Source organism: Trichomycterus rosablanca, chromosome 4 (assembly GCF_030014385.1).
Source record: "Trichomycterus rosablanca isolate fTriRos1 chromosome 4, fTriRos1.hap1, whole genome shotgun sequence".
NCBI classification, from domain to species: domain Eukaryota; kingdom Metazoa; phylum Chordata; class Actinopteri; order Siluriformes; family Trichomycteridae; genus Trichomycterus; species Trichomycterus rosablanca.
In genome coordinates this window covers 33,329,919-33,353,943 of record NC_085991.1, presented here as the reverse complement: position 1 = coordinate 33,353,943, position 24,025 = coordinate 33,329,919, and the positions used below count along the sequence as shown (strand labels likewise).

Here is a 24,025-nt window from a genome sequence, read left to right as displayed (position 1 = left end):
AGTATTTTTACTTTTACTACTACTTTTACTGGAGTAATATGTTACCTTGGATATCTCTACTTCAACTCAACTACATGGTTTGTGTACCTTGTCCACCACTTACATTAGACAAAATGAACTAGTGCATATTAATTATGAATTAATTCATGTATTACATGTAGGAATAAATTATTACTTACTCATGAAATAAGACATGAATTAATGCTATTTCATGTACCTGCACTATAATGTTAAAGGTATTGGTACGGTAGTGTGTTTATGAATCTGTTCATTCAGTGCAGGTAAACCTTATGAATCCAGCCACATGACTTAGTGTTTAACCAAAATGATTATTATTATGAATCCTCAGGAAAGTGAAGGGAGATTAGTTTATGTAAAAAACAAAACATAAAAAACTGTCTAATCTCTGTACTGTATATTGTCTCTACTACTTAATGATATCGCATTATGTAATGTATGCTAATATAATGTACTGTGTGTTAACAAGAACGACCTATTAAGTCATTATAAACATCAATCTTCCACTTCATATACCAAATTGATATTAAAGCAGATGCAGTAAATGTAAACGCAGTTGAAAATACCCAGAAATTGTACAAATGTTTATTATTTAGCGTTTAATATTTCACTCACTGCTGCCTGTCCCATATGAGAACATGACAGCGCCGGGTTTGTTTGGAACTATTGGAGGGTTACATGAACCACGTGACCGCGTAGCGGCGAGATCAAGGAGTGTCGCAACTCTCTCTATCTACGGCTCTGGTTGTACCCAAGCCGTTTATTTATGTTTTTATTATTGACTCACTGACTACCGAGGCATGGAGGTAAGCTTCTCCCACAGTGCAGTTAACGCATTTATGTTCACTGTCTAATTTATTTATGCTTCTGTTTTACAGTGTGTTAAATTCTATACAATGGTTATTATCTGCAAAGGAAACAAACTGTAGTCCATGGGTGTGTTCGAAAAGCTAGTGTGCTGTATACATAGGCAGCATTTTACGTCATCCTGTGCGCGCTCCCGAGAAGGAGGCTGTTCGTTCGTAATCCTAGATGCCTTAAAATCCTACTTCGGTAAAGTTAGTTTTATATTCGACATTCGTTTAACATTCGCCATTCCGATCTATATAAATGGTTCAAAAAACACCTAACACCTATTTATTTTACGAATTCTTGCACAGATTAAAGTGGACAACATACTACAAAATTTATTTTATAATAATTTTAAGGTTAAATGTATTTATTTAAAGAAAGATTAAAATGAAACCGCTGATTAAGCGCCAAGTTCAGCTAAAGCGTTAGGGAGCGTCATCAAACTAACAGAAAAACGTAGGAAACATTTACTCTGCACTTATTACAGAGAAATAAATCCATTAAAGTCTTGTAATGTATTCATGGATTCATGTCAATCTATTTCTTATGAACACAAATTAATGTATCTCACAACTTACTGTTTTTATATGTCATTTATTTTAATGTAGAATTAAGATCAATAAATCCATGATATTTTGATATTGGAGACAAATAAATCTATTCAACTATGATATGATTTAATATAATAAACTCAAACTATTTTTAATATACACATATTAATGTCCCTCACATCCTACAAACCTTGTTTTTTAAATAATACTTTTATTTTTAATTTATTTTAATTTATACTTAAGATCAATGAATACATAATAAGTGTTTATAAGAGATACATCTATTAAACTCTTACATGATTTAATATAAGAAACCCAAACTATTTTTAATATACACATATTAATGTCCCTCACTACCTACAGAACTTGTTTTTAAAATAATACTTTTATTTTTATTTTATTTTTATTTATAGTTTATATCAATGAATACGTAATAAGTGTGTATAAGAGATAAATCTATTAAACTCTGATATGATGTAATATAATAAACCCAAACTATTTTTTAAAGAATAGCCCTCACGCCGATAGTTACTAAGTGCTTTGAAAGACTGGTTATGACCCACATCAAAGCCACCATCGACATCACTGTGGACCCACACCAGTACGCATACAGACAGAACCGCTCCACAGAAGATGCCATTTCTTCTGTGGTCCACACTGCACTCACCCACCTGGAGCAGAAGGATTCTTATGTCCGTTTGCTCTTTGTGGACTTTACATCTGCTTTCAACACCATGATTCCCCAGACCCTAACAAACAAACTCTTCTCACTTGGACTGAGCATTTCCCTTTGCAACTGGGTCTTGGACTTCCTGACCAACAGGCCGCAGTCGGTGAAGATCCATGACATCTCCTCCTCCACCACTATCCTCAGCACTGGCTCCCCTCAGGGCTGCGTGTTGAGCCCCCTCCTGTTCACACTGCTCACATATGACTGCTCACCTCTCCATCCGGGCTGTCATATTGTGAAGTTTGCGGACGACACAGCAGTGGTTGGAAACATCACAAACAATGATGAGTCCAACTACAGACAGGAGGTGGAACACCTGGAGGACTGGTGCAGAAAGAACAACCTCTGCATCAACACGAAGGAGATGATCGTGGACTTCAGAAGGAGCAGACACGCCCACCTCCCCCTGCACGTCGGAGGATCTGAGGTGGAAGTGGTCTCCAGCTACAGGTACTTAGGTGTGCACCTGAGTAACAACCTCACCTGGAGCAACAACACTTCCTGTCTGGTCAAGAAGGCACATCAGCGGCTCTACTTCCTCAGGCGGCTGAGGCGAGCCGGACTCGGGAGCTCAGTCCTCACCTCCTTCTACAGATGTGTGGTGGAGAGCGTCCTGTGCTCCAGCATCAACGTGTGGCATGGAAGCTGCTCGGCTGCAGACAGGAAAGCTCTGCAGAGAGTGGTGAAGGCGGCACAGAGGACGGTCGGAGTCAGCCTCCCCACCACCACCGACATCTACACCTCCAGATGCAGGAAAAGGGCCACCTGCATCATGAAGGACCCCACTCACCCAGCACACTCACTTTTTGTCCCGCTCCCCTCATGCAGGAGGCTGCGGAGCATTAAGTGTAGAACAACAAGACTGAGAAACAGCTTCATTCCCGAAGCTGTAAGACTCTCAAACTCCACCTCGCCAAACACTCTGCACTGACACTTTCAGAGTACACTTGGACACCTTACATTTACGCACAATAAGACACTGTCTTTGCACCTTGCACTTGGTCACTTTATTATGCTGCTACTCAGTTCTACTACCCATGCTTATAAGTTAAATGCACTCTTATTCATGTTGCTGCTACATTTCTACATTTCTACATTTTTACATTTCTACATTTTTACATTGCTACATTTACTTCTACTTTTTATATTTGTAAATATTTTTCATACTATGATTATTCTTTTGTATTGTATATATTAGATATGTTATTGGGTGTAACTGGGACCTTGGGTCATAATTTCATTCCACCTCATGTACCACATGTGATGTGAATGACAATAAACCCTCCTTGATCCTTGATCCTTGATCCTTGAAATACACATATTAATGTCCCTCACAACCTACAAACCTTGTTTTATAGATACTGCTCATATTTTTATTTAATTTTAATTTATAGTTAAAATCCATAATAATAAATCCATAATCAGTGTGTATAAGAGTTAAATTTATTAAACTCTGATATAATTTAAAATAATAAAGTCAAACTATTTTTATTAATTACATATTAATGTCTCTCACATCCTACAAACCTTGTTTTATAGATACTGTTTTTATTGTTATTTTATTTTAATTTATAGTCATGATCAAAATATCCATAATACTTTTATACTGGAAATAAATAAATCTTATGAACAATGTTCGTAGGATGTGAGGGACATTAATATGTGTATATAAAAAATAGTTTTACTTTATTATAGTAGATTATTTCAGAGTTTAATAGATTTATCTCTGATATACTATTATTATGTATTTACAGATATTAACTTTAATTTAAAATAAATTAAAAATAAAAGCAGTAATTACAAAACAAGGTTTGTAGGATATAAGGGACATTAATATGTGTTTTTAAAAAATAGTTTTATTTTATTATATTAAATCAAATCTGAGTTTAATAGATTTATCTATGATATACACTTATTATGGTTTTTTTATTATGGATTTGAACCATAAAATAAAATAAAATCTAAATGAAAGAAGTATCTACAAAACAACTGTTGTAGGATGTTATGGACATTAATATGTGTATATAAAAAATAGTGTGGGTTAATTATATTAAATTATATCAGAACTTAATAGATTTATCTTATTTTGGATTTAATGATCTTAACTATAAATTAAAATTAAAAAAATAAAAGCAGTATCTATAAAACAATGTTTGTAGGATGTGAGGGACACTAATATGTGTATATAAAAATAGTTTGGTTTTATTATATTAAATCTTATCAGAGTTTAATAAATGTATTTATTTCCAATATAAAGGTATTATGAATGTACTGATTTTACCTATAAATAAAAATAAAAATAAAAGCAGTAATTACAAAACAAGGTTTGTAGGTTGTGAGGAACATTAATATATTTATATTAAAAATAAATTGACTTCATTATATTAAATTATATTAGAGTTTAATAGATTTATTTGTGTCCAATGTAAAAGTATTGAGGATTCAATGGTCTGAAGTATAAATTAAAATAATAAAAAAATAAAAGCAGTATCTATAAACCAATGTTTTTAGAATGTGAGGGACATTAATATGTGTTTATCAAAAAAAGCTTGACTTTATTATATTAAATCATTTTAGAGTTTGATAGATTTATCTCTGATATACACATATTATGGATCCATTGATCTTAACTATAAATTTAAAAAAAATAAAAGCAGTATCTACAAAACAAGGTTTGTAGGATGTGAGGGACATTAATATGTGTATATTAAAAATAGTTTGGGTTTATTATATTAAATCATGTAAAAGTTTAATAGATTTATTTTGTCCCAATACAAAAGTATTATGGGTTTACTGATTTTAACTATAAATTAAAATAAATTAAAAATAAAAGTATTATTTAAAAAACAACTTTTGCAGGATGTGAGGGACATTAATATGTGTATATTAAAAATAGTTTGGGTTTATTATATTAAATGATATTAGAGTTTAATAGATTTATTTTGTCCCAATACAAAAGTATTATGGGTTTACTGATTTTAACTATAAATTAAAATAAATTAAAAATAAAAGTATTATTTAAAAAACAACTTTTGCAGGATGTGAGGGACATTAATATGTGTATATTAAAAATAGTTTGGGTTTATTATATTAAATGATATTAGAGTTTAATAGATTTATTTTGTCCCAATACAAAAGTATTATGGGTTTACTGATTTTAACTATAAATTAAAATAAATTAAAAATAAAAGTATAATTAAAAAAACAACTTTTGTAGTATGTGAGGGACATTAATATGTGTATATTAAAATTAGTTTGGGTTTATTATATTAAATGATATCAGAGTTTAATAGATTTCTTTAGTTCCAATATAAAAGTATTATGGGTTTACTGATTTTAACTATAAATTAAAATAAATTAAAAATAAAAGTATTATTTAAAAAACAACTTTTGCAGGATGTGAGGGACATTAATATGTGTATATTAAAAATAGTTTGGGTTTATTATATTAAATGATATTAGAGTTTAATAGATTTATTTTGTCCCAATACAAAAGTATTATGGGTTTACTGATTTTAACTATAAATTAAAATAAATTAAAAATAAAAGTATTATTTAAAAAAACAACTTTTGCAGGATGTGAGGGACATTAATATGTGTATATTAAAAATAGTTTGGGTTTATTATATTAAATGATATTAGAGTTTAATAGATTTATTTTGTCCCAATACAAAAGTATTATGGGTTTACTGATTTTAACTATAAATTAAAATAAATTAAAAATAAAAGTATAATTAAAAAAACAACTTTTGTAGTATGTGAGGGACATTAATATGTGTATATTAAAATTAGTTTGGGTTTATTATATTAAATGATATCAGAGTTTAATAGATTTCTTTAGTTCCAATATAAAAGTATTATGGGTTTACTGATTTTAACTATAAATTAAAATAAATTAAAAATAAAAGTATTATTTAAAAAACAACTTTTGTAGGATGTAAGGGACATTAATATGTGTATATTAAAAATAGTTTGGGTTTATTATATTCAATGTTATTAGAGTTTAATAGATTTCTTTAGTTCCAATATAAAAGTATTATGGGTTTACTGATTTTAACTATTAATTAAAATAAACTAAAAATAAAAGTATTATTTAAAAAACAACTTTTGTAGGTTGTGAGGGACATTAATATGTGTATTTTAAAAATAGTTTTGGTTTATTATATTAAATGATATCAGAGTTTAATAGATTTATTTAGTTCCAATATAAAAGTATTATAGATTCATTGATCCTAACTATAAATTAAAATAAAATAAAAATAAAAGTATTATTTACAAAAACAAGGTTTGTAGGTTGTGAGGGACATTAATATGTGTATATTAAAAATAGTTTGGGTTTATTATATTAAATCATGTAAAAGTTTAATAGATTTTTTAGTTCCAATTTGAAAGTATTATGGGTTTACTGATTTTAACTATGAATTAAAATAAATTAAAAATAAAAGTATTATTTAAAAAACAACTTTTGTAGGATGTGAGGGACATTAATATGTATATATTAAAAATAGTTTTGGTTTTTTATATTAAATGATATCAGAGTGTAATAGATTTATTTGTCTCCAATATCAAAATATCATGGATTTATTGATCTTAATTATAAATTAAAACAAAATAAAAATAAAGGTCTCATCTATAAAACAAGGTTTGTAAGTTGTGAGATACATTAATTTGTGTTCATAAAAAATAGATTGACATGAATCCATTAATACATTACAAGACTTTAATGGATTTATTTCTCTGTAATAAGTGCAGAGTAAATGTTTTCTACGTTTTTCTGTTAGTTTTATGACGCTCCCTAACACGTTAGCTGAACTTGGCGCTTAATCAGCGGTTTCATTTTAATCTTTCTTTAAATAAATACATTTAACCTCAACATTACTATAAAAAAAATTTTGTAGTATGTAGCCTACTTAAATCTGTGCAAGAATTCGTAAAATAAGTAGGTGTTAGGTGTTTTTTCAACCATTTATATAGATCGGAATGGCGAATGTTAAACGTATGTCGAATATAAAACTAACTTTACCGCAGTTAAAATCCACACTTCTGAGGTATCTTATTATTTCAATGTTATTTTGGCTCAAGAACGAGTGAGCATCGGACGCTGCCTTAGTGATCAACACAATCCCAGCATTCATGGCTGACGGGGCGGAGAAACGAATGGAGTTATTTTCAAACGTAAATAAAATATTACTGATTTTTAACTTGTATAAACTTGTACCGAGTGTTTTTATTTGCAAGTTCGGGCTTGTCAGGAAATTTAACCATTATCGGTACATGAAGGGAGATGTTATTGACGTTAGCGTTCTGTGCTACCTCAGTTTATTGGTTTTAATGGCGAGATGCTAAATGCTAAACGCGAAATGCTAAACCCGATGGAATCGCTATCTAAGTAGTGCGTTCGAATAACCTGCCTTATAAGTCACTGACTTATTAGAATCCTCTCTACTAAGTCAGCTGCCTATGTAGACAGTAAGACAGCAAGGCAGCTCCCTAGGTTTTCGAACACACCCCATATCTTTCTTTTGGTTTTTTGATAGGTAGTAATTACGAGTTCACTGTTAAAGAACTCGTCTGGTTAACTGCAGCTGTTAGATTAAAACATTTACTATTTTAATGGCATGTTATTAAAAAGTTAAAAACATTTTAATGACTGTCATAATGCATAAAATATCGTATATACACTGACCAGGCATAACATTATGACCACTGACAGGTGAAGTGAATAACACTGATTATCTCTTGATTATCTCTTCATCACGACACCTGTTAGTGGGTGGGATCAGTGTGATGTTTTGGGCAATGTTTTGATGGGAAACTTTGGGTCAAGCCATCAATGTGAATGTTACTTTGACACGTACCACCTACCTAAGCATTGTTGCAGAACCATGTACAGCCTTTCATGGAAACGGTATTCTCTGATGGCTGTGGCCTCTTTCAGCAGGATAATGCTCCCTCCCACAAAGCAAAAATGGTTCAGGAATGGTTTGAGGAGCACAACAACAAGTTTGAGGTGTTGACTTGGCCTCCAAATTCCCCAGATCTCAGTCAAATTGAGCATCTGTGGAATGTGCTGGACAAACAATTCCGATCCATGGAGACCCCACCTAGCAGCTTACAGGAGTTAAAGGATCTAACATCCAACAAAGGATTCTAACATCTTGGTGCCAGATACCACAGCACACTTTCAGGGGTCTAGTGGAGTCCATGCCTCAATGGGTCAGGGCTGTTTTGACCAAACACAAATTTAGGAAGGTGGTCATAATATTATGTCTGATGGATGTATGTTTAAATGTTACATTTACCTCAACATTTTGTCCTTAATATTTTTGGCCAAAAGTTTGATGGAGTAAATTGTTCACTGAAAGTTATTGTTTAGTTTATTGTTTATCATAAATTGCACGTCAATACCAATCACATTATTTTATGTAACAACTAGATTACTTAAAAATATATATTTTTTTCTTGGAATGTTACTTCTGTTAAAACTATGTTAGATGTATAACAGCAGTGACATTGTGTTATACCAGAAACTGATGTTTGCGTACAGTAAATATCTCTAAACACACTAAAGGAAATTAGGAACAATAAAAGTTAATATTTAAAGAATTATTAAGATATATGAGCAAAGAGCACTTGATCTGAAAACATGGGTTGCAAGGTTGAAACACACCCTGGCCTGGACATGGTGCCAATCCATTGCAGGGCAACACACACCTATGGACTAGCTGAAGAATAGCTGAAGGGATCTTGTGTGGTCTGAAGGAGAAAATGTCAAAGTTCTTACAGACAGTGAGCAATAGCGAGGATTAAAACTCATTACCTCAAGAACTATGTTGCCATACAAAATCTATTTTATCTTTGCATAAAATTTTATTACTTTTACTTTATTTCACTCCAAATGTCATTCTGTCCAGACATGCTGTGTGCAATGTACCTCTCTGATTAGACATGTGATGCTGGCATTTTGTTATATTGTATTTGTAAAGTGGGTTGTAGCTTGCTGCTCTTCCAAAAGCAACTGAAACCTTACCTTACTCGGATTGAACAGGTGCGTAGTAAGTTACTGAACTCAGTGGACAGATGTGTGGATGATGCCCTGGAGGGGATTGTGAGCAGCAATGGGGGCCTGAGTCTACTCAGAGGCCACAGGGTGGTGCTGCGCTCAGACCTCCAGAACCTGAAAGGCAAGGTGGCATTAATCTCAGGAGGTGGCTCAGGACATGAGCCAGCACACGTAGGTGAGCTCCTTCTAAATTCAATCAATGTAAAGTGTTTAGTGTGTTCTTCTATCAAATGTTTTTGAGTTAGAGACTTTTGTTCTAAACATGTAGTCAGCATACTAGCACTTGTTTAATTTTGGGTTATCTGATTATCTGTACAAACATTTGCCTGTAATTACGAAGTAAATTGATCAGTGGTCTGTTTGTAACAACCCAAACTGTCACACGAAAAGGAAATTTGGTCAGATATTTTACCAGATAATTACCCAATAAACAGGTCTGTCATGAATTAAAAGCTGCTAGAACGTGTTATTGTACACAATTGAATTTTACAATACTACGAACCTCATTGAAGACAGTGCATATGGTGCACTGCAGAAAGTGGACATGATCATAAAGAATAAAGATTACTTTACAATGATTAAATCTTGCATGCAATTTCGTTTTCTAGCAGGACAATGACTCAAAATACATGCTAAAACATAACGTTCTTAGACTTGTTTGAGCTAATTCACACTAGAATTATGCTTTTGGGTTGGCCTTTTTATAGTCCTGACTTATTAACAATACTGTATTGAGGAGTAAAAACTAGAAATTTTGTTAAACTAGCAATTTAAGTGACTGTGGTAAAGAAGCTAAGAATAACAAATGAACAGTGGTCACAAGTTGGAATTTACTGACAGTCATAAACAGCATTCAGTTGCTCATCAGTATTGAATGAATTTAATAATGACCCTTCATGACCCAATCACATGCAGTAACCCATGGCAGTGTCATCATTTGCAAACCCTCTAGTGTGACTAAAACCTTGCAGTGAAGTACACAAACTAAGTCCTAAGCAATATGAAAGCAATTTTTGCTGTTGGTGTTTTATAATTGTGTGGGCATTATTAAGACTGTTTTATGGTCATATACATTTATTTGAAAGGTTAGATACCCCTGGTAAAATTCCATTGTTGGTAGGTTTTTTTCTTTTAGCAAAAAACGAAAGCTCATGCCCCTTAATAAAAATACTTAAATCATGTTAAGTGTTAATTTTATGTTCCCAATTTAACATGTTTTAAGAATACCAAATAATAAAAGTTCTTTTCTATAATGTACACTGTGGTGTACAACCTTTTTCTTGATATTTTCTTTATATTCCAGAAGGACAAATCCTACATATAAATAATTTCCCAATAACCTAATCTAATAACATTTACAGTTTGTTTAAACAAAGCATGTAAAAGTGAAGGAAATTAAACCCTAGCATTTAAAAAGAAAGTGTTTTGGGGTTAAAATAAAATACATTCGGGTGCTCAGGTGGTGCAGCTATCTAACAAGTTAGCCCAACACTGCTGAGATCTCGAGCTCTGAATCAGCTAGCCGGGCACATGATTGCCTGTGTCTGAGAATGGTAGGACTGGATGGATTCCTGATTGCTGCTACACTTGCGGTCCCTGCTGGCCAGTTCAAGTGGCTGCACAAAGAAAGGTAAATAATGGAGATCATTGCAGATGAAAAGAGTTGGCTTGTGTTAGGTAAGGCCCTCCTCGCTCAGGGTAGGAGTCTGCAGTAGTAGAGGGGAAATAAAACTGGGTAATTGGATATGACTACATTGGGGGAAAGGGGGAAAATAATAAATATAATAATATAAATAAATAAATATATATTTACTTCAGGCTACATAGGAAGAGGAATGCTATCAGGAGCTGTAGCTGGGGCAGTGTTTGCATCTCCTCCTCCCGGGAGTATTCTGGTTGCTATTATGACTGTCTGGCAAAGTGGTGCTTCAGGTGTCCTGGTGCTGGTTAAGAACTACACAGGTGATCGTCTTAACTTCGGCCTTGCTATCGAAAAGGCACGTGCACTAGGAGTAATGGTGGACATGCTGATTGTGGCTGAAGACTGTGCCTTTACACAGCCCAGCAAAGCAGGCAGGAGAGGACTCTGTGGAATTGTACTTATTCATAAGGTACAGAAAACCTCTTTTTGTTTTACTACAGCCAGATACATATTTTTATTGTGTCCCTACACACAAACACACCACTAGTAGAGCACAGCAGACTAAATAGAGAACAGAAATGGGGGGTTTAATTAGTCAGTTTCGCTGTGTCAATCAAGCATTGGTGCTAAAAAAAAAACTTTCTTACAACCCAGAAAAGGAAAGTGTTTTATGGGATGAGGACATGTTTGAAAAGCCTTTAGAAAATGCAGAGGTGAAATTTGGCATTTAAAAATGCTATGAATATGATTGAATCATATTTCCAAATTTATTTTTAAATGTACTTCCATATATAATTTAAGTTGGGAATATGTTTCTACTTTAAATAAGTAAACTACACAAATTTGCTTTGACCCTTACTTTGTACCATTATCTTATACCCTATTTTTAAGTCATTTATGTCATGTATGTGGAAAATTATAGTGAAAACTAATATAACAAATCTGGACCACAGCAGTTATGATACAGTTATGGTTACTGTCTTCATAGGATTTACTTTGCTTAAAATTTTATCTTTTACCTGTAATACCTGTGTATGTTGTTTATTAGACTTGTAAATATTTAAATAGTAATTTAGTGTTTAAAAAAACATTAAAGAACTGAAATTTAAAGTAGTCTATGATATAGTGTGGACATCACGTGCATATTATGTATGTACATTAATGGTGCTGATACATGCTTTTGCATTTTTATTATGGTATGTTAATACAGTAGACCCTTGACTTATGAATTTAATTGGTTCCGAAGGGCTGTTCTTAAGTCAAAATGTTCGTTAGTTAAACCTATTTTTCCCATAAGAATTCATGTAAATAGAATTAATCTGTGCCAGACCTCCCAAACCACCCCCTTACCTAACCTTTCTAATGTCTTAAATGATCTTTTTTTGTTATAAATACAAGTATATTTCCCTTAAATCTTCAATTATAGAACAGACATTCCTGTAATAAACAATAATAAACAACAATACTCAGTAGTACTGTACATAAACACACATCACATTTCAGTACAGTACGTGTGCTGTTCCATACACCATAATACATTGTATCTACCAGAAACAACAATAACTCTCATATTTCTCTATTATGTCCTTCTTTATTTCAATAGCGTTGTATTTTGTAGGTGTAATTTCATGAAAGAATAACTTCCTTCTTCTCTCTTACTCACTGTCCCCTCTGTCTGATACACAGTGACAGCTACTGGCAGGAATAATTATACAACAACAAAAAACTGCGCTTTCTCTGCACCTTCTCTGGGGACATTTTAATATAGAATTCGTAACCCAAAATGTTTGTATGGTAAACCGTTCGTAACTCAACGGTCTACTGTATCTAAGTTTAAATCTCTATTCTCATAGTCTCTCTTAAATTTTTTGTGTGTACTGATTCTGTAGCTGGCTGGAGCACTGGCTGAGGAAGGCTGTCCATTAGATGTGATTGTTGCTCGGATGTCAAAGGCAGCAAAAAACATTGGTAGGAGCAGGTGGCTTAAACATTAAATTTATTTTACACTGTTTCTACCAGGGAAGCACCTTCTTAAATGTGCTCTGTCATGGTTGTAGGAACACTGGGTGTGAGTCTGTCCCCCTGCAGTGTGCCAGGATGCTTGCCCACCTTTCAGCTTCCACCAGGACATATGGAACTTGGCCTGGGTAAGAACAATGCAATGCCAAGTCCTTATTTATATTCTGTTTTGTAAACGACTGATTATATTACCAAAATATTTGAAACATGACTTTTGTTTCTCCAGGGATACATGGGGAACCCGGCATTAAAAGATTAAAGGTAAGTCCACTACTTGGTTCTGGGAAGATATATGGACCAAGGTCAGCCCTTCACTATGGTTACTGTCTGTGTGGAGCCTGCCTTGTTTTTGTTTATTTTGTTTGAACCTTTAAATCTGTTTTTCTGCCCTTCTCTTAAAACATGTCAGTAAAGTAAGTTTTCTCCTCTAAATTGGGCATTGCTGTGTTCTAGAATACTTAGTGCTGAACTTGTGCCCTGTGCAGGATGCATTTGCACTTTTTTTCCGCTAGGACCCTAATCAGGATTGAGAGTGCTTGTGAGATAAATAAATGTAAAAAAATATTCAATTACTTATTTTTACTGAGTATGGTGCGGTGGGTCTTAAACCTTCACAAAAATACTAGGCACAATATGCCTACATACACTGGATCAGTTTATCTCAGAAAATCTCAAATTTACTTACACACCTTTACTTACTTACTACTTACCTTTACAAATTTACTTTACACACACACCTAGTATCAACAAGAAATAGCCAATAAGTAACGTCAAACTCCTTATAAACAGAGACTGAAGGGGTGGGTTGAACATGTGCCTCAGGACACTGAAGATGTATGGCACAGTCTGTACAATAAAAGTTATGCTCCTTTTTAAATAGAACTTAATATTATATTTGACTTTATTTTGATGTGTCTTTTTTAGATTTCCTCTGCTGATGACGTTGTTAGGACTATGATTGATCACATGACTGACACAGCTAGCCAATCACACCTGTCCTTGAAATCAGGTAAGCTCTAAAATATTGGTATCAATGTAATAATTGTATATTTAAATAATTTTGTTTGTTACAGGGGACAGAGTGGTCCTTTGTGTTAACAATCTTGGTGCTCTTTCGTGTTTGGAGATGGCTGTTGTCAGCAGAGCTGCCATCAACTGCTTAGGTATGCACATATTTATTCATTTGACCTAAAGTTTTATTCACAGTGACTTTTATGTGAGAATAGTTTCAATACAAAGTTTAGGACAAGGGCCTTGCTCAATGATCCCCTGTTTCTGGCTCTCCTAGGCTTTACAGTCTTACAATCACTTACTATCACTGCCTTTAAAATAAGATTAACAATATAGTCTGAGAAGTGCTTTTTATTTTGGCAGTTATTTGATCATTTATTTATTTATTAGGATTTTAACGTCATGTTTTACACACTTAAGTTACATTCATGGCAGGACAGGTAGTTACTGGTTACACAAGATTTATCAGTTCAAGTCTTTAATGTCAAACACAATTATGGACAATTTTGTGTCTCCAGTTCACCTCACTTGCATGTCTTTGGATTGTGGGAGGAAACCCACACATATTACACTCATAAGACATACTGTTTAATAATGTAGTGAAGAATATGGAACATGGACCACCTTGAACCGCCTGCTGTAACCTTGTTGTCAATGTCTGCCTTCAGGAAGCTTAATTTGGCTTTCAAAATTGAAACAAGTTTGTTTCCACCTTTAAAGTTGTCTGCATCTATATAAGACAGCTTGTCATCATATTGACTAAATAGTAAAACTATGTTATCAACTGAGTATCATTAATATACTTTACAATATTACAACATTTCCTTTACATATGATACATCAAGGCAATGATGTATTAAAACAGCATGCTACCTTGCTAAATACAGTGTATCACAAAAGTGAGTACACCCCTCACATTTCTGCAGATATTTAAGTATATCTTTTCATGGGACAACACTGACAAAATGACACTTTGACACAATGAAAAGTAGTCTGTGTGCAGCTTATATAACAGTGTAAATTTATTCTTCCCTCAAAATAACTCAATATACAGCCATTAATGTCTAAACCACCGGCAACAAAAGTGAGTACACCCCTAAGAGACTACACCCCTAAATGTCCAAATTGAGCATTTTCCCTCCAAAATGTCATGTGATTTGTTAGTGTTACTAGGTCTCAGGTGTGCATAGGGAGCAGGTGTGTTCAATTTAGTAGTACAGCTCTCACACACTCTCATACTGGTCACTGAAAGTTCCAACATGGCACCTCATGGCAAAGAACTCTCTGAGGATCTTAAAAGACGAATTGTTGCGCTACATGAAGATGGCCAAGGCTACAAGAAGATTGCCAACACCCTGAAACTGAGCTGCAGCACAGTGGCCAAGATCATCCAGCGTTTTAAAAGAGCAGGGTCCACTCAGAACAGACCTCGCGTTGGTCATCCAAAGAAGCTGAGTGCACGTGCTCAGCGTCACATCCAACTGCTGTCTTTGAAAGATAGGCGCAGGAGTGCTGTCAGCATTGCTGCAGAGATTGAAAAGGTGGGGGGTCAGCCTGTCAGTGCTCAGACCATACGCCGCACACTACATCAAATTGGTCTGCATGGCTGTCACCCCAGAAGGAAGCCTCTTCTGAAGTCTCTACACAAGAAAGCCCGCAAACAGTTTGCTGAAGACATGTCAACAAAGGACATGGATTACTGGAACCATGTCCTATGGTCTGATGAGACCAAGATTAATTTGTTTGGTTCAGATGGTCTCAAGCATGTGTGGCGGCAATCAGGTGAGGAGTACAAAGATAAGTGTGTCATGCCTACAGTCAAGCATGGTGGTGGGAATGCCATGGTCTGGGGCTGCATGAGTGCAGCAGGTGTTGGGGAGTTACATTTCATTGAGGGACACATGAACTCCAATATGTACTGTGAAATACTGAAGCAGAGCATGATCCCCTCCCTCCGGAAACTGGGTCGCAGGGCAGTGTTCCAGCATGATAATGACCCCAAACACACCTCTAAGACGACCACTGCTTTATTGAAGAGGCTGAGGGTAAAGGTGATGGACTGGCCAAGCATGTCTCCAGACCTAAACCCAATAGAACATCTTTGGGGCATCCTCAAGCGGAAGGTGGAGGAGCGCAAAGTCTCGAATATCCGCCAGCTCCGTGATGTCGTCATGGAGGAGTGGAAAAGCATTCCAGTGGCAACCTGTGAAGCTCTGGTAAACTCCATGCCCAGGAGAGTTAAGGCAGTTCTGGGAAATAATGGTGGCCACACAAAATATTGACACTTCAGGAACTTTCACTAAGGGGTGTACTCACTTTTGTTGCCGGTGGTTTAGACATTAATGGCTGTATATTGAGTTATTTTGAGGGAAGAATAAATTTACACTGTTATATAAGCTGCACACAGACTACTTTTCATTGTGTCAAAGTGTCATTTTGTCAGTGTTGTCCCATGAAAAGATATACTTAAATATCTGCAGAAATGTGAGGGGTGTACTCACTTTTGTGATACACTGTAGATGGTGAATGAGTAGGTTGCTGTTAAAATAAAGTATTGTATAGACTTTATATTGTGATGAGTAACTATCTTCATATTCTAGTCAATGTCCTAATTTAACATGTACCATTTTAACTTCACTATAAGAGTATGTGGACATCTGACTATGAGCATGTTGGACATTCCATATGAGTTCACACCAATGTTGGATTAGAACGCTAACTTCACGCAGTTCATGCCAGGGTTGTTCTTTGAGGTTTGATGTCATGGTTATGCTCAGACTACCAATGTTCATCCACATCAAACCTATCAAACCATGTTTTTATGAAACTTGTTTTGTCCACAGGGCATAGTCATGCTAGTGCAGGAAAGAGCCTTCTTCAACCTGTTGCCATAAACCAATGGGTGTTGCTAAAGCACCTGAATTTAATAATTAGAAAGTGTGTTCACATACCCTTGGCTGTATAGTGTATCTGTGTTTATCTGTAGTGAAGCGAGAAGTGGTGGTTGCCCGCATATTATCAGGCTCATTTATGACATCACTGGAGATGGCTGGAGTATCAATCTCTATTATGAAAGTGGATGAGGAGATGCTCCGACTGTTTGGTGAGTTAAAATAAATGTATGGTTATTCCAGACATTTCTATATATTTCTAGATAGATTGACTCTTCACTTATTATGAGTATTTATCAGCAGAGTGAAATGCAAATGGGCTTAAATGTAAAGGCTTTTTAGCAGTTTATTAATTTTTTTTTCACTAAACAGTGTATTGTTTGAGAGATTAAACCACATGAATACATAGTTTCAAAGCTAAAGGTCTCATATTTGCCAACTATTCTACTCTTCATGTGTTGTTTAAATTGTTTTAAATACCTGGCAATAAAGTTATTTTGGATACTTTTACTAAGTAACTGACAATTGTGGTATTTACAGTGGTCAGTACCTATAAGTGAAATTGATGTATTCAAAACATGTATCATCCATGTGAAAAAGTACTGACCCTCCCATTCCAAAACCTTAACCCTTTAAAGCCTGAACCACCAAAACATTGCCCTCTTTGTTTGTGGATGATTGCTTCCACTGTGGTTTGCTAGAGTCCCAGAATGTAAGCAGTGGCTTTGTAACCCTTTTCTGACTGGTATTATAATAACTTTGTTTTGCATCTGTATTTGAATATCTTTACAATGTGGCACCATGTGCTGATTTTTGTGGCATTTTAGCCTGTTTTACATTGCCAGACAGGTTCTACTGAAGTGATGTTTAGACTTAACAGGTCTGGCAGTGATCATACCTGGGTGTGGCTTGTAAAATCAAACCCAATTTCCAACTGATTTGGTTATCTGGTTAAATTTAGTGGCTAAGGGGGCAATTAAATTTTTACATGAAGCCAGGTAAGGTAGAAGAACATTCTTCCTTCAATAAATGAAATCATTAAAAAAAAGCATTTTGTGTTCACTTTGGTAACATGTTAAGAATATATTAATAAGGGGTCATATACTATTTTACAGCTCTGTTTGTCAGATAGTTTAAGTATGTTTTAAGTTAACCTATGTTATTATTATGTTATGTTATTTAATTAACTTCTGCAGATGCTAAAACCTCAGCCTCAGCCTGGCCAAACCTCAGCACTGTGTGTGAGAGTGAGAGAAACGTGTATATAGAGCCTGCAGAAAAACCAGAAGCCCCTGAGACAAAAGCCAGCCAAGGTAGAAATAAATAGTTCATGTGGGCTACCTCAAAACCTCACGTCTCTTTTTATACTCAACTTAAATGAAAGGTTTGATAAAGACAAAAGTTAATCTAAGAATGTACATGATTTCTAATTGAATGATTGAAACACATACTATGCATACCACTTTGCCAAAAATAACTAAATAGTTCTAGTTCATGTGATCAACAACAAACTTTATCTAAGCTTTAAGGTGCTGATTTGAATTTACATTGTTATATGTGTATTTTTAATGCAGCATAATCTGTAATACCTGTAGCTAACCCACAATAAACTTATGAAAGAACTTAAAAACTCTTTCATAGGTTTAGACAAAGTGTGTTCCAATCATTGTCAATGACTTCATGTCAATGTACATTGGATTTAGAAAGTATTCAGGCCCTCTTGACATTTTGCACACTTTGTGTTTTGGATTTGAATTTGAATTTCAATGGATGTAAATATTATTTTTACTAATTAATCTACATTTAATCAATCATTAATGAAGTAAAAACATTTTTTAGATTTTTTTTTTTAATTAATACGTTTTTCAAAAATGTTTTCAGACCCTTGGCTGTTTTTGGACTCCTTTTTGTGTATAGTATGCAGATGGAGTCCACCTGCTGCAGTATGAATTAGTTGGACATGGTTTGGACGGCATAAACATGGGTCTGTAAGGGACACAATTTACACTGCGTTTTTAAAACAAAAACTAATCTATGAAGTCCAATGAGCTGTCTATATGTGCCAAATAGCAGCACTCTTGAACTTTGATAAATGACATGTGAAGAACTCTGCCAACATGTGAAAAAAGATTCGTTGTTCTAATAAGATAAAAAGTTAATGTTCAGCATAAAACTGGCACTGCACATCACCTGGCTAATACCATCCCTACAGTGAAACTTGGTGGTGGCAGCATCATGCTATGGGGGCGCTTCTCAGCTGCAGGGACAGGAAGACAGGTATGAACTGAAGGATGAAACAATACAGCAAAAAAACAGCAACATCATTGGAGGAAAACATAGTCTAGAGCACAAACATTACAGACTAAAGCTACAGTTTACCTTTTAACAGCCAAAAGAACACTGAAGTTGCTTCAGGGTAAGTCTCCTTGAGTGTTCTTGAGTGCCCCAGCCAAAACCCAGACTTAAACCCCATTAAACATCTGTTGAGAGACTTGATGGCAGTTCAGAGATTCTTGCAATCCAATCTGACAGAGCTTTAGAGGATTTGCTATGAAGAATGGTATAAACTGCTCAAATCCTGGTGTGTAAAAGAATGTAAAGACATATCTAAGAAGTGTTGCGGCTGTAATTGCTGTCAAGGGGTCTGAATACTTTTTGAATCCACTTTATCCTTGTAACTAACTTAAGTTTGTTACAATCTAATCTAACTATTTAATGTAAGTACAATTTCTCATTGGCCTCTAGGTGAGTTTTCTGCAACAGTGCGTTCAGTTTTGGAAGCTGTGTGCAAAGCCCTTCTGCCTCGGGAAGAGGAACTTAATGCCCTTGATCGTGCAGCAGGGGATGGAGACTGTGGGAGCACACATTCTCTTGCTGCTAATGGTAGACATATTTATTAGTAAGTTTTAATTTGTTGAAGTTTTGTGTTACAGCTTCATTCACGTATTTCTGTTAACTCACACACTATAGCCATCCAAGAGTGGTTACAGATCAGCACCATACCAGAAAATCCGTGTTTACTCCTGACAGCTCTTGCTGGATTGGTGGAAGAGAGGATGGGTGGATCTTCAGGAGCGGTATGGACAAATATGTTAAATAGTTATGCTAAATACACATTGTTTTGGGTTTAAAATGTGCCATGAAACATTTCTTAGACCATTACATCGCCAGCCAGAACTGTTCGCACAAGGAAAATTACATTTATGCTTTCTATGTCAAACTGGAAATCAAGATTCAATACAGTAGGTAGTCTTTAATTAAAGTTAATTCGACCGAATCAGTTAAATTTTGTAGCCTTAGATTTATTTACTTTTCAGACCAGGTTGAAACTCACTGTGGTCTTTTGCTGCTGTAGCCCATCAACACATTTTTGCTGTAAAGTAGTTATTCAGGTGACTGTAACTCAATCAGCTAAAGAAAATCTGGCTTTTGGGGTTTTTTTATGCACCACTCTGTGTAAACTCCAAAGACTATGTGAAAATCAGCAGAAATTCAGACAATTTAGAAAATTAAGAGATTCAGCATTTTTCGGCATACTTGAGTTACCCTGCATGGCCCATCAACCATATTACTGTCACTTGGATCACAGTTGTTTATCATTTGTTCCTGACCCGTGTTTACATGATTTTATGCATGATTACATGATTGGCTAATTGGACAGCTGTATAAGTGAGCTAATGTGCTGGTGTTTTTTAGAAAAATAAATTGTCAGTAAGTGTATCTGTTAAATTAATATTGTCCTTTTAATTCTCCTCCTCTCTCATTTAGCTGTATAGTTTGTTCTTGACAGCAGCTGCACCCCATCTACAAGAAAGCTATGATGGAACAGACTGGGCTAAAGCTATGCAAGCTGGCACTGAAGCTATGCAAAGGTGACTAATAATATCTTACATATTGCCAAAAGTATGAAGACACAATGTCTAATTATTGAGTTCAAGTGTTTTAGCCACACATATTCCTAACAGATGCATAATGTAATTCATATTAAATTAATTTTATAATTCCAACTTTGTGAGAGCAGTTTGGAAAAGGCCTTTTTTGTTCCAGAATGACTGTGTCCATGTGCATGATGCAAGTTCTTTAAAGACAAAGTGAAAACTAATGTAAACTAAATGTAAATGCTTTTGACTACATGAGCACAAATTTCTACAAAGAATACAAAATTTTGTGGAAAGCATTCCAAGGAGTGTGGAGGTTAAAATATTCCGCTAGCACACCATCGCCGAGATTCTGAACTCCTCGGTTCGAAACTTAGCATTGCCACAGGTTGGCTGGGTGCCATCTAGCGGGCATAATTGGCAGTGCCTGCAGCAGACATGGTTCTGCTATGGCTGGATGACCAGACTATGTGGGAGGGGTATTCAAACACTGTGTAAGGACCCTGATTGGCAGATAGAGAGGCACCTGTGCAGAGTTCATAGGTAAAAAAGGTTTCCGCTAAGGGCTGCGCACAGGTCGGAGGAGGCGTGAGGGGATCCCCCAGCAGCAGAACACAAACTGACTACACTAAATTGGGAGAAAATGCATAAATAAAATTAGAAAAATAAATAAAATGTTATGTCAAATATCTATAAATGTGCAGCACAAAATCACTTTGATTATCCTACTTCAATTCTTGTTGAGTGATTTTTTTATAACACCAATATTGTATTAAAAGCAACTCTTGGCTTCTGATAGGTATGGAGGTGCTGCACCAGGTGACAGGACAATGGTAAGACTGAGATCTTAGTTTTGTCCATATCTGAACCAAGGCATGCATTTATTTTAGTTTCAAACAAGCAAAATTTCAGTTTCAAGAGTTTTTTTTTTTCCTTTCCTGACAGCTGGATGCCTTGTGCCCTGCTGTGGAGGAGTTGAAGAAATTAACTGCCATTTCTCCACATGACCATATTACTGTACTACAGGCAGCAGTAGAGGTGCATTATGCTTGTTTTGCTTTAATCAATACATTCTATCACATTTCCAGTAATGTTTCTTGTTTATAGTTTTATTTTGGTCCTGAGATTGACTAAGGTTTGCATCCTTCTGTGCAGAAAGCAGAGGTGGGTGCAGAGTCTACACGTAACCTAATTGCAAGAGCAGGCAGAGCTAGCTACATTGCATCTGAACGCTTGACTCAGCCTGACCCTGGTGCTGTGGCTGTAGCTGCTATTCTCCGAGCAGTGTTTGACTCGTTGAAAGGAAAAAAACAGTAATCTACACTGATAGAAGATAACATTCTTTAAATTTTGCATAAATAATGAATGTATTAATTCAGGCTTATGAGTAACATTACTTCATTACTTCTTGATGAAGCAGTTTCCAAGCATAATAGGCATAATGTGCTAATTCTTAACTTGTCATGGATAAAACATAAAAACATTTACTATGACTAAACTAAAAACATGTAATAGTAAAGCTGTGATTATTAACAGTATTAGTTAAAATCCTTTTAAGAAAATGTTTATGTTGGATGCTACTTGATTGTATAGCATAAGTGTCTCATTTACACCACTTTTCACTTATTGACAATTTTTAAGTGCTAATAGAACAAACAATTCATATGTATGTTCAGATTATGTTATTATGTTAATAGAACAGTTAATAGAAAAATTGTTTCAACACAGTTTACATAAATGGTGACATGAGGCAGTTACAAACTGAACAAACTGCATATTTGTGAGTGTCTTTACTGTACACAAACTTCCCTTTGCACCTGGAGAACAGCAAAATGACATTATAAACTATGGTCATAGATATTAAATTATGTGATTTAAATAGTTGGGTTTAGTATGGGTTTCCTCAAATTTCCTCCCATCCTCCAAAAACATGCAGAAGGTAAACCGGCTGCTTTAAATTGCCCCTTGATGGACGTGTATGAGTGTGATTGTCTTTGTCTCTGCAATGGATTAGTGCCCTGTCCGGGGTGTATTTCTGTCTTGCACCCAGTGTTTTAAAAGGGGGCGAGAACCACCAAGACTTTATTAATCCCAGAGGGAAATTACACAATAAAAATAAATAAGTAGTGCAGTAATAAAGATGTTTTAAGTGTTTCACTGAGAACAAAGAACAAAATTGTTTGTGTAAATTAAGAATTAAAAAATCACATTGTAATCTGATTTTAAAAACAATTTTTGTCTGCAGTTAGTAGTTAGTAGTCTGCAGGGAGTATGACAAAAAAAAGAATACCTTTTGAAAAATTGTAATCTGATTAAAAATGTACCTTTGTTTGCAGTTACCTGTGGCAAGCAAGGTAGTATGACAAAAAAGAATACCTTAAGTTGTAGGCTTAAAAAATGGACTATCTGCATTTTTGAAAGATGAAAGGTCAGAGCGATGGAGATAACATACATCCTGTCTCCTGCCCACACTTAACTGTCTGATCTTGCTTCCTTTTTCAGAGTCTAGTTTTTTATTTGTATGTTTATAACTTTAAGCAGTCCTATGTTTTATATATGTTTAGATGGCTTTCGTTTTCACATTCCAGCATATAATGAGGTCAGACTGTGAAGAAAAGTCCATGACAGTCAATAATCTTTGTTTTGCCCCTGTTGGGCCTCCAAGTAAGACCCTTAAACCTTTAATTGCTTACTTTAGTATTTAAAAAAAATACCACATTACCACACTAAACTACACAGGTTCCCCATGCTTTAAGATTTTAGTAACACAGGACCTTATTGTGTAAAAATGCTGAGCAAGATTAATGGGGTAGGAATCTACTCAAGTAAAAATACTTGTTTTATTATGGTAGTGATAGCTTTAGTAATCAAGAGGTTGCTGGTTCAAGCCCCACCACCCCCAAGTTGCCACTTTTGGGCCACTGAGCAAGACCCTTAACCTTGAATTTCCTGAATTGTATTTTGTAATACGTGTAAGTCACTTTGAATAAAAGCTTCTGCTGTAAATTTGTGAAGTGTTCAATTCACTTTTGATATCAAATCGTATTCCTGTAAAACAACCCACAGACAAGAACTACTGTGATACTAAAATATTTGTGTTTTGTGTACATTCTCAGACCTTATGGTAACATATGCATTGACTAATTTCACACTGAGAATTACCAGACTTTACAACTGCAAGTAAGGCTGGTTAATAATTCATATATATATAGATAGATATATATTTTTTTTTTTTGCAAATGCAAAATGTAAGTAAAACAGAATTAGTAAAATAGTGACATCAAAGCAAGTCTATCGACTGAGAAAACACTTTCCAAACTATGGTCACCCAGAAAACAATGCAAATTGTGGCAGTTACAACACAGTCTGT

At 34.8% G+C, this 24,025-nt stretch overlaps 1 protein-coding gene across 1 annotated transcript; it reads left to right on the top strand.

Annotated features, from left to right (window-relative positions):
- Nucleotides 1-769: 769 nt before the first annotated feature.
- Nucleotides 770-23,661, top strand: tkfc (triokinase/FMN cyclase). Its single transcript, XM_062993247.1, has 16 exons — nucleotides 770-824; nucleotides 9,200-9,389; nucleotides 11,033-11,325; nucleotides 12,746-12,824; nucleotides 12,914-13,003; nucleotides 13,102-13,136; nucleotides 13,800-13,884; nucleotides 13,949-14,038; nucleotides 16,873-16,989; nucleotides 17,974-18,090; nucleotides 19,523-19,660; nucleotides 19,748-19,854; nucleotides 20,546-20,649; nucleotides 21,455-21,488; nucleotides 21,601-21,693; nucleotides 21,811-23,661. The coding sequence occupies exons 1-16, from the start codon at nucleotides 819-821 to the stop codon at nucleotides 21,970-21,972; spliced, it is 1,740 nt and encodes a 579-aa protein (XP_062849317.1). The 5' UTR covers nucleotides 770-818; the 3' UTR covers nucleotides 21,973-23,661.
- Nucleotides 23,662-24,025: the final 364 nt, after the last annotated feature.

Bases quoted from the DNA above. Each gene is read 5' to 3' on its own strand.
- tkfc (XM_062993247.1), top strand. The intron at 13,885-13,948 runs GTAAGCTCTAAA...TGTTTGTTACAG, and splicing joins ACACCTGTCCTTGAAATCAG to GGGACAGAGTGGTCCTTTGT. The intron at 21,694-21,810 runs GTGCATTATGCT...CCTTCTGTGCAG, and splicing joins TACTACAGGCAGCAGTAGAG to AAAGCAGAGGTGGGTGCAGA.